This window comes from Poromitra crassiceps (assembly GCF_964638095.1).
Source record: "Poromitra crassiceps genome assembly, chromosome: 12".
NCBI lineage: Eukaryota > Metazoa > Chordata > Actinopteri > Beryciformes > Melamphaidae > Poromitra > Poromitra crassiceps.
The window spans coordinates 15,725,382-15,737,496 of NC_139632.1; the positions used below are offsets into that span (position 1 = coordinate 15,725,382).

The 12,115-nt window shown below is 43.5% G+C and overlaps 1 protein-coding gene across 1 annotated transcript; it reads right to left on the reverse strand.

Moving 5' to 3' along the window:
• Positions 1 to 5,779: 5,779 nt before the first annotated feature.
• s1pr4 (sphingosine-1-phosphate receptor 4) lies at positions 5,780 to 7,661 on the reverse strand. The gene has a single exon (XM_083647603.1). The coding sequence runs from the start codon at positions 7,588 to 7,590 to the stop codon at positions 6,364 to 6,366; it is 1,227 nt and encodes a 408-aa protein (XP_083503729.1). The 5' UTR covers positions 7,591 to 7,661; the 3' UTR covers positions 5,780 to 6,363.
• Between the last annotated feature and the right edge of the window lie 4,454 nt (positions 7,662 to 12,115).

Sequence of the window (12,115 nt, forward strand, 5' to 3'; positions counted from 1 at the left end):
AAAGCCTGGAATTTTCTGCTGCTTTTTCATCAGGCACCGGACCTGGAGCCGTGCCAGGACCAGAGATGAGGGAGGCTGATCCCCTACTCTTAACTGTAAAGATGCAGGAATTCATGAGTGGGGAAGGGAAATGTCACACACACAAACACGCATACGATTAAAAAACACACGAAAAAAACACGATTTCAGACGGAAGCCCGTCTTTATTGTCACACGAATCTTTGTCTGTCTAATCTTTCATACTGAACAGCTCGTTCAGATGCAGCCAAGAATGCTCAGTTTGGCGATTCTCTCCTTTGCCAGACGAGCTATCTGCTAGCAGCAGAAATACCACAATCAGATACTGTACATTTGCTATGGTTATCAGCAGTGTCAAATGAAACAGATTTCTGAACTAATGTGACGATGGGGATCATTACAATTTGATCTGTCTAATTCAATTGGCCAGTCTGGAACACAATTTAATTTAACTGGCCACTAACGAGCCACCATGTTTGGGTGCCCTAAATGCAGAATTGATTCTGGACCTGTTAGTGCTACGGTCTTCATAGTTCGGTGTGCAAAACAAAAATCTGAATTTACTCATTTACTCACTACATTTAAAAGTACTCAAGTAGAATATCTATAATTTCAATTACTCAACTCAAGTAAGAGTAAAAGTATAGCATTAATAAAATACTTTGCACGGGGGCACACACACACACACACACACACACACACACACACACACACACACACACACACACACACACACACACACACACACACACACACACACACACACACATACACATACACATACACATACACACACTAGCAATGACTTATTTGCTTCCATAACCACCAAAAAAAGAAAGAAAGGAAAAAAACAGGAAAAGGTTTTGAGGGGAGCTGGCCTCAGAACTTCTCACAGGGGTGCGATTACTCTGGAGAAACCTCACAAATGACTGCAGAGACTGGTTTTTAGTAGGTGTGTGAGAGACTGGTTTTTAGTAGGTGTGTGCGGTTATGTGTGTGTGTGTGTGTGTGTGTGTGTGTGTGTGTGTGTGTGCGCATGCGTGCGTGTGTGTGTGTGTGTGTGTGTGTGTGTGTGTGTGTGTGTGTGTGTGTGTGTGTGAGAGAGAGAGAGACACTGTTTTTCTGCATCTTTATGATCAAAATCAAGTTGCTTCATTGTCATACTGTATGAAGTGTGTGTGTGTGTGTGTGTGTGTGTGTGTGTGTGTGTGTGTGTGTGTGTGTGTGTGTGTGTGTGTGTGTGTGTGTGAGAGAGAGAGAGAGAGAGAGAGAGAGAGAGACACACACACACACACACACACTGTTTTTCTGCATCAGTATGATCATACTCATTGTCATACTGTATGATGGTGTGTGTGTGTGTGTGTGTGTGTGTGTGTGTGTGTGTGTGTGTGTGTGTGTTTTGGGTGTGGACCACCTTCTGAGCCTGAGCATATACTTCCCCATCAAACAAAACAAGAGCAGCAGAGATCTGTACTCAGCTTGAATTATGGTATTCACACGCTCAGCATCACCACCTCTATACAGTAAGTGTCCTGCTTTGCTGTCGGTCAGCTAATTATGTGTAACAGATTTAATCAATTTCTCAGGAGAATATTGGAATTGTTAAAACTGATTTCACAATTATGCAGATCTTCATGAGAATTTACAATAGTAACTATGAAATATTTTTGAGTGGTTTATATCTGTCTGCTGTCTGTATTTTTACATTTTTGCCCGACTGATGACATCATCAGTGATGTAATAAGATGATTTTGGTCATTAATGATGTCACTGATGACATCACTGATTATGTCACAATGTCAATGACATCATCAGTGACATCATTATTGACCAAAATCATCTGATGACATCACTGATGATGTCATGGACATTGTGACATCATCAGTGATGTCATAGGCATTGTGACATCATCAGTGACAGTGATGTCATCAGTGATGCAAGTTGGCAAATGTGCGGCAAGGCCGCGTAGCGGGCGAGCCTAGAGTTTATGTATATTTAGCTGTATATTTATGGATATTTGCATTTGTGTGAATGCTAAATCAAGTTGCTTCATTGTCACACTGTATGATACTATCAAGTGTGTGTGTGTGTGTGTGTGTGTGTGTGTGTGTGTGTGTGTGTGTGTGTGTGTGTGTGTGTGTGTGTGTGTGTACTTTAGCAGCTCATCTGACACAACAATCTCAGCCACTGCGTGGGCGGCCATTTCAGGTAAGAGGGATAAAAGCGACGTTCTTCCCCTCTCACCTCAACGCCTCATTTCCTCCTTTTAGCCGACGCTGACGAGCCCGTGCAGCTCTCACACGTCAGCAGCAGGAATGCCTGCCTGCCCTATGCCGCCTGAGCGGCTGGCTGCCAGAGCAGGGCTGCATCTCAACAGTCACTGGTAGCTCCCTCTCCCTGCCTCCTCATCCATAGGCATAGGAGGCATAAAACAAACAAGTGAAGAAGTCTGAATATGAATCACATGAAGATCAGATTCACTTTGAACCCTAGTTACAATAAATGTACAGGAATCTGGTACAAATTTCAAATTCCTGCGTATTTCTGAACACTGAACACATTTAATCGTCTAATGCTTGCATACACAAGGTTGAATGTACTGTAGGAATGCCTTCATCATTGAAAGCATTTTGGGGGAAATATTGCAAATTATTTCTTAGGAACAGGGATTTTTTTCTTTTAATTCTTCCTTGGGTTAATCTTTTTTTTTGGGTCATTAACATGGGTTTGTGATCATGACTCACACAAAGAGAGAGAGAGAGAGAGAGAGAGAGAGAGAGAGAGAGAGAGAGAGAGAGAGAGAGAGAGAGAACACACACACAGACCTCTATCAGTTAGGTGCCAATCCAGCTCCTGTAATTTGTAATAACCGATCCTCCATCAACCAGTCTAATATCATGCATCAGTCATTTTCATAATTTCCACTCTTATGTTCTTATTTTCATGGCTGTCATGATTGTGTGAGTTTCATGTCAGATTTTTTAAAATTATTTAATTAATCATCACTGCCTGAGGTAGGAAAAAAGACAATGATACATGACAAACAAGAACTCTTAGGGGCGTCTGAGTAGTGCAGCGGTAGATTCCTTGCCTACCAACAGGAGGGTCTCAGGTTCGAGGCCCCGTGTTACTTCCAGCTTGGTCAGGCATCCATACAGGCACAATTGGCCACGTCTGCGGGTGGGAAGCCGGATATGTGTCCTGGTTGCTGCACTGATCGGGCGTGATCCTCCCACATGCTACGTCTTGCCGGTCAAACCCCTCGTTGTCAGGTGAAAAGAAGCGGCTGGCGACTGCACATGTATGGGAGGAGGCATGTGCTAGTCTAAAAACAAAAACGAGAACTTTTAAAGTGTCACAGTTAGGGTCGCTAGTTTGATCATTAACAATAACAAGGCTCATGTCTAGGGGTTGACTAGTACCAATGACCCCCTAACATGTGATAAGAATATCTGTCCCTACATAAATAAAATGAAGTAAATGAAAATGACTCCACAAACAGATACACTACGATACGCTATCCACTAACAAGCACACTGTTGCGGCTGGGTGCCGCCATCTTGTGAAAGGGCAATGAGAGGCTGCTGGAGTGCGCCTACGGGAGCCTAATATGGACATCGCCCCCGCCCTCCCCCTCACTAATGGCCCATTTCCACCGCAGGTAGTAGCGCGGTCCCGCTCCGCTCGACTCGATAAATTGTCTCATTCCACCGGTAAAAACCATCCCAGCCCGGGTTGAGTTGGGGTTGAGTCGTGCTATTTTTCGTCCCTGCCTCGTCGGGGTTCTAGGGCTGTGAACCCAGGACCATACGGTGACGTGAAAACATTGTTGACGACTGATTGATTGGTCAGGCAGAATCGGGTTTACTCTGTCTATCTACTGACTGTCAATGCAATGCTGCATACCAGTTTAGTGGGCTTACCTTCTCTTCTGTTATGTTATTTCCACCAGTCTTTTGTGTTGGTGCCTTCGCCTCTGGTGAAATAAAATCGTGGCGGTGGTTTCAATTGTTTTGAGAGAGAAAAAAGTCTGCTGGTCAGGAAGCCCTTGTAGTTGAGTGCAGCGCGCTGTTGCGCCTCTCCCGTCCCCGCGCAGCGCATGCATGTGAGTTTGACTAACAACAAAGTGATATCCATTCTCCTGGCCGATGCACATTCGCCCATGTACACTGTAGGTCATTTAGAGGCACCAGTATTTCATAAACAGTTTAAAAGTTCTGTGGATGGATTTAATTGTAACATTATGTTATAGCCTACTTCGGTGTATAGGCGGAGGACAGATATGCGGTCGCTATGACGACCAGCTGTGGGCGGGGGTGGGCGGGGACAGATGATCGGCGGTTGAAGCAGAACATCCATCGGGCCGAAACGAGTAGAGCCGACTGGTGACGAGCTGTGCAGGGCAGTAAAATGTGGTGGAAATGAGCCATAAGAGCCAACATCCACTCCTTTGATAGACAGCCATAAATATGAATATATGAATCACACATGAGCTGAGAGGGGCTGACTGTAACACAAGTGTATTGTTCTTTTGAGTATGTAAGAGGCCTTGATGCCAGTTGACAATCTGGATCCTTATGATACTTTATCTCATCGTGGTTAATAAGTTAGTTAGTAGATGATATCGGCTAGATTGCTGTTTCTAGAACCCAGAAAGGGAAATAACATATTTTTTAAGGTGGAAACTATTCTTTCAAATTAGATGTTTATCTATCTAAAAATAAAATCAATCGAATCTTCAAACTTCCTTTTACAGTGTCTCTATAAGGAATTAAACTGTGAAACTATGCCAGAGAAACCAAATTTGCATAGGCCTACTGTCTGTTTATTGAAAGTTTTAGACCATTGGGTTTCTTCTGTGAAAGTCCCTCTGATATGCTTGAGTTGAGATAAAACAAGTCTTTCCAGGATGCAGAGGTTTAAGGACAATACAGTACCATATAGGACTTAGGGATGGATACTACCATGCTGAACCTTATCTATCTATCCTGCCAGACAGTCATAATGAATTTATCAATAAACTGGGTCTGTGTATGGGGCTGCAGTCCCAGCTAGCCCTCGCCCTCTCTGTACTGAACTTCAATCACTCAATCTGTCAGAAAGCAGGGAGGTCAGAAAGCAGGGAGGGAGAGCGGCCTAGAAAAGGCCTCCTTGAGGAGTGTTATGCAACATGGCGAAAATGAAGGTCTGTCAGAGGAGAAGAGCCTTCAAAAGTAAAGAAAATAAACATTTTCCCTCAGGCACAGTTACTCACACCACTGTTTTGCAAATCCTGTACTAAACCGCTGAATGAACAAAAATATTGTTTTAAGGAGGGATGAGAAGATGTCAGTTTACTGTGGTGGGATATGGTAAGTCTAATGTTCACTGCAGCGTCTATTAAAATTAGAAAGCTATTCATCATGCAGAGTTCAGTACAATATTTCCTTTTCAGACTGGGAGGATAAAAGCACTTTGAATCAGAAGCCTTTTGATAATATGTCTCCCTCCAGAGGAAAGTGGTGGTATAGTATAGTTATTATGGTAAATAAAACATTTGTTCATTCAGTAAAATAAACTTTATTTATATTTCATTCTGTAAAAAACATCATAGAAATCTTTTTTTTTTTTACAACAATTGAAACAGACATTTGCATTGTACTGTATATATAAATTACATTAACTCCTGTAAATAGCAGTAGTTTAAAAACCTAAAACATGCATTTACAGGACTAGGCATCTCGCGCGCAGTGCGCGCTCGAATCCTAGGCTCGCCAGCTGCGCATCATCACTGATGACATTACTGATGACATCATCAGTGATGTCACTGATGACATCATCATCATGTGTGTGTGTGTGTGTGTGTGTGTGTGTGTGTCTTTTGTGTGTGTGTGTATGTGTGCATCACTGATGATGTCACAATGCCTCTGACATCACTGATGATGTCACAATTTATGACATCACTGATGACATCGTCACTTGGACAGACAGAGAAACAAACAAACAAACAGACAGAGCCCCAGCTCCCTTTCATATAGATATAAAAACTACAGTGTAAGTCAGTATACAGAAACTATACAATAACATTCTGAAATGCGTAAAGAAAATAAATGGCTCGTAAGGCAAAAAAAATAAGGGAAATATCTATATATATCTTCTATATTGCAACCTAAGGGAAATAAGGGAAATTTCTTCTACACTGCAACCTCTAAGAAAAAGTATTTTTCTCTGTATTTTATGACTGTGTGCAATCAACAGTTGTATGACAACGCCTTATACATTCAAAGCAAAACTCAGAGGAAACGAGTAGATGTGTATCTGTGTGCACAGGTCCTGTTTGTTTGGGTGGGGAGCGCTTTGTGGTTAACCACTTGAAACTGACAGGCAGGTGGTAGTGGAGCTCTGTCTGTTTTTCTGATTCTTGCGTGGAGTCGACGGTGGTGAGGCCACGCTCAGCTTCCTGACCTTACTGAAACTGTTCCTCAGGCTGTCCCTGCGTGTCTCCGTTGAGCTGCTGGTCTCTTTGGACAGGAAGGTGTCCGGGCAGCAGAAACCAGCCTTCAGGCAGCAGCAGCACAGCAGGCCGGCGATAGCCTTCCTCAGCGGCCTGCTGCCCTTGGCGTAGATGATGGGGTTCAGGCCAGAGTTGAGGACCGCGAGGCAAATGGCATAGTCAGCCAGTTTGAACAGAGGGGCACATTGGCTGGAGGTGCAGAAGAAGTCAACCAGTAAGAGTAGGAACAGAGGCCCCCAGCACAGCATGAAGACCCCTACAATGATGATGACAGTTTTGAGGAGATCCATGGAGCTCTTGCGATTTTTCTGGAAGGTCATCTGTGACTGGTGCACGTGCCTGAAGATGAGACCATAGAGCACTCCAATGGCCAGGAGGATGATGAAGAAGATGAGGAGGCAGAAGAAGATGTAGGTCTTAGAGTAGAGAGGGAGGAGGCTGGAGCAGTCCTCCAGGCTGCACAAGCAGTTCCACCCTAGCAAGGGGAGGAAGCCGATCACCAGCGCCAAAACCCAGCAGAGCACCACCAAGGTGTAGATGCGGCAGTACGACTTCCTTGTTGACTTCTGGGAAAGTGGCGTTATCATGGTGATGTAGCGCTCCATGGCGATCAGCAGAAGGCTGAATATGGACGCGGCCAGGGACACGAAGACGATGCCTTCCCTGAAGAGCCAGAGCTCGGGGCTGAGGCGAAACGTCTGGCTGCCGGACATGCAGATGTTGACCACGTAGGCAGTGCCGGTGAGAAGGTCACTGAGCGTGATGTTGGCGATGCAGACGTACACCCAGCGCCGGCTGTGGTAGATGCGGGAGACAACAGCTATGAGCACCAGGAGGTTCTCCAGGATGATGAAAAGACTGAAGAACAGGAAGATGCCCGTGGAGATAGTGATGTTGTTCTTGTTGCATGAAACATTTCTGTTCTGCAGACGGCTGGTGTGGTTGTAATGCTGCCAGATCACAGAGTTGATGCTGCTGCATGGGGCGGTGGCGTTTGAGATGCTGGTGTCGCCGTGGTAACCGGAGTATCCGGGCGGGGAACGATACAAGTCGGGGCAGGAGGACAAGATGTTCATGGTGAAGGCTGGGTTGGTGGAGACCGGACGGGCTGTGGGTTGGGATGATCTCAAGCTGGTTGGGTCCGGCTGGTAAAAGCTTCGAGCTGCACTGGAACTAGTGGGGAACTCCTGTTCTCAAACAGGCTACCACACTCTTACCACTGGAGCTCTGCTAACACATACCTGAGAAGTGATGAAAGAAAAGCAACATCAATAAAGTATCTAATATTTACAAATCACACAAATCACAGATCACAGAACCTAAAATCCCCTGGCGCTCGCTATGACAGTGTTGTTTGCTCCCTCGATCAGCATGCTTCAGTCCATTTAAAATGATGAAACATCTCCCTCCTGCGCCACTAAACTGTGGTTAACAGAGGAAGAAGTAAACAGCTGCAGACGCTCTTTAAATCCAATCGGCACGTGGAGGAAATACACATACTGTATGATTTCATAAATGCATGATGAACAATATGATCTTAAATCTAATCAGCAGAGCCAACTGTATAACAGTAAATAGTAAATAATAAATAGCAAAAAGATAAAAATAAGAAATCTGCACATATTTCGATATAACTTTGAGCATTTTCATTGTTACTATTGTAAATCTTTTCATGTGAGCAGTAGCAGAATTTTTGTATTAATCTTCAATAAAGTTCTGCGTAATGCCACAAACGTTGAAATTGTGAAATCTGTTTTAACAATTCCAATATTCTCATGACAAATTGATTAAATCTGTTACACATAATTAGCTGGCCTTATTTAACAGCAAAGCAGGACACACAGTACTTACTTTATAGAGGTGGTGATGCTGAGCATGTGAATACCATAACTAAGCTGAGTACAGATTTCTGCTGCTCTTGTTTTTGTTTGATGGGGAAGTGCCCACACCCAAAGAAACGTGAGCGTGCACACACACACACACACACACACACACACACACACACACACACACACACACACACACACACACACACACACACACACACACACACACACACACACACACACACACATGCACGCATGCACACACACACACACACACACACATTTACACATACACATACACAAATACAAACACACATGCAACAGAGATTGCGGTCACATTTGTTCCATCACCAACAGTTTAATTGTGAAATTTAGAATGTGACAGAAACTTGGCAAAATATGTTGTTTGCCAAGTGCTACTGCTTCTACTGCTTCTTTCAGAAAGATAGGCCTACATACACAAAATCTACATTTATGATTTTATATGCCATCAGTTGTGGTACATCAAGATTATTATGTCATTATCATCATCATTTCCCAGACATGCAACTTTCACTGCTAGTGCAATGTCCTTAGCTGATTAACGGGAAGGACTGTATGGTTTCAACACATGTATGCCACACTAATAGATGTACACTACGATAGAGTAAAAAAAATTGTGTGTAGCAAGACTCACTTTCACACACCACAGGAACACAGAGAGGCATCATTACAAAATAATTTAATTGGAATTTATTTTTTCTCAATAGTTCACAGAAATAACAAGAGAAAAACAGGAACTCTCAATCTGATGGAGAGGGGCCACTCCCTCCCTGCACACTGCACAGCAGAGTTTCAGACCTCGGCAGCTGTGGTAGCTCGGTAAAGCCTATCAGTAGATAAGGCGCCACCACAGCAGAGGTAGGAATTCCAGTAACAATTTAAATTGGTCAAGACTTAACTTGATGCATGAAGAGAAGACTTGAGACTTGACTTGATGCATGAAGAGAGAAGACTTGAGATTAACTTGATGCATGAAGAGAAGACTTGAGACTTGACTTGATGCATGAAGAGAGAAGACTTGAGACTTGACTTGATGCATGAAGAGAAGACTTGAGACTTGACTTGATGCATGAAGAGAAGACTTGAGACTTGACTTGATGCATGAAGAGAAGACTTGAGACTTGACTTGATGCATGAAGAGAAGACTTGAGACTTGACTTGATGCATGAAGAGAAGACTTGAGACTTGACTTCGGTTCTGGTGACTTGGGACTTGACTTTGACTTGTACTTTGATGACTTGAAACGGTTTCTAAAGTCTTGACAAAAGAGCTTGTGTTTGTGTCAACTTGGATTGAAAAGTGATGAGATTTGTTTCACCAGACAACTGAATTTGAATTTGAAAGGGACGATTTAATTGAATTTAAGTGATTATAGAAATCAAACTCATGTTGCACTTACCATGTTTTTATACTACTAAAAATACTTGTGCCTCAATACTTGTGCCCGACTTAAGACTTGAGCGAAGATCACTGGGTCACACCCAGGTCACACCTCTCACAGTATCACTATTCATGCTCTGCCCACTTACCATTACATGAGTAAACCGCTAACTACCCACCTGTGGAGCCTATAACCACAGGCTATGCAGCAGCAGGCAGTAGCAATGAAGCTCAAACCACTTTCAAAACTCAACCATGAGCCCATAACATACTAAGCATCTCTCAAGCACTGTTGTGATGCCACATTTGACCACTTACTGTACCGTGGAGGGGGGGGGGGGGGGGGGGGGGGTTGTCATGAAACCACTTCTCAAATATGAGCAAACCCAGAACATATGACCAGACTCATTGCTTCTCAAGGGCAGAGTGGAGAGTTTCCAAAAACCTACTGTATGATTATAGATTTCTAACTCTCAGCAAACTAAATTAGTTTCTATTTGTATCCCTGCGCTATAATTATCATTTATCAAATACTTCAAAAGCATGCTGCTGTGGTCTGAAAAAACATTGAATGAAACCTTTAAGAAACTCTCACTATAATTATGTCAATATTGTTTTTCTTACTCAGTTTCAAGGTCAAGTTGAGTCAAAACACGTTTATTTGTATAGCCCTAATTCACAAGCAGGTCTCAGAGGGCTTTACAAGGATTATGTCTAGCTTGCTAATCATCACTATCAATAAACAGGTTGAACAATCTTATATTTGAGAGAGAGAGAGGGGGGGGAATAGGGAGGAGGGGGGGGGGGAGAGGGGAGGCAGAGAGAATTGGGGGGAGAAAGGGGAGGGGGAGAGAATTGGGGGGAGAGAGGGGAGGGGGAGAGGGGGGTAATGGGGGAGAAGGGAGAGAGAGAGGGGGAGAGAAGGGGGCGAGAGAAGGGAGAGAACAGGGGGGGTGAGAGAGGAGAGCAGAGACCTCCCCTCCCCCCAATATTTTATTTTGTAACTTTGTAACTTTCAGAACATTAACAAACAAAAACAAACAAACTCAGATACGGGAAAACAAAAGAAAGGGAAAAAACATACATATACAGAAAAAACAACATACATCGACACTCCACGGTGGCTCAGTGGTAGAGCTGTCGCCTCGCAGTCAGAAGGTCCTGAGTTCGATTCTCGCCTGGGACACTGCGGGTGCTGTGGTTGTGTTCCCCCCATATCTTCAGTCCCTACTGCCCAGGTGGGGTATCTCGTCGTAAGGGCCTTTCTGTCTGTGTGGAGTTTGCATGTTCTCCCCGTGCTCCCCCAGGGGGGTTCCTCCGTATATAACCCCCCCCCCATTAAAAACATGGAGAAGATCACTGTACACAGCAGTGTTACAAACAGAATATATCTTCAAAAAGATATATTCTGTTTGTAACACTGCTGTGTACACGAATATATTACTTTGGGATTAAATACTATTTTTGAAAAATTCAAGGAGCTCCCTTCTCAATTATCTTTCATTTAGGTCCATCCCAGCTCTACTTCTATGTTATGACTCAAGATGAATCATAGCAACTCTCCGGTTAGCGTAACATCACCATTAAAGAGCAAGAAAAGATCTCCTGCAGAGCCTGTGGAAGATTGCAATGTTAATATTGATGCAGAGATAATGCAAAGGGAATATAATTGTGATGCAGTAGACTTACATAATATGTATGTATTATGGTAATGAAGCATGTGTCGAAAGTAAGCCTAAATGCCTGTTATTACTACTCCAAGAGTTAGGGGGCACTGTGCACTGCAGGCACAGTGTCTGGGATGAACCACAGGTCAGAGGCGAAACAGGGATAACAGCTGCTGTGGCCTGCATATGTTCTTAAACTTTTGTGTCTGTTAAATAAACCTTGTTACAACTTACTCTCCAGTAAATGGACTCATTTAAGGGTTAAACGAAACTTCTCACTACACATGCTATTGGCGTCCCCCCGTGAAACCAAACAAGCCAAGGCTAATTTCGCACAACTTCTCCTGTTCAGTAAGTCTACCATAAAGCTATAAAAATGCAGATATGCATAATGGTAACCTAAGTCAAGTGATGCTGCCGGGAAATCCAGCTGCAGCAACCTGAGGTGTCAACAACACCCTTAACAGTTGAAAACGCCCTTCCACTGAATATAAAAACTTCAAACATCACTACCCACAAAGAGCTCACCACAGCTGTTTATCTTGTTTCCACCCATGAACAGACAACTTTTGGCTTTTGGTGGCTTTACACAACATTGTGGCCCAACCCCCAAAAACTATTTCCATAGTGCATCAGATTACTCTCACTATCAATAACACTTAATACTATATAATAATAACAACTAA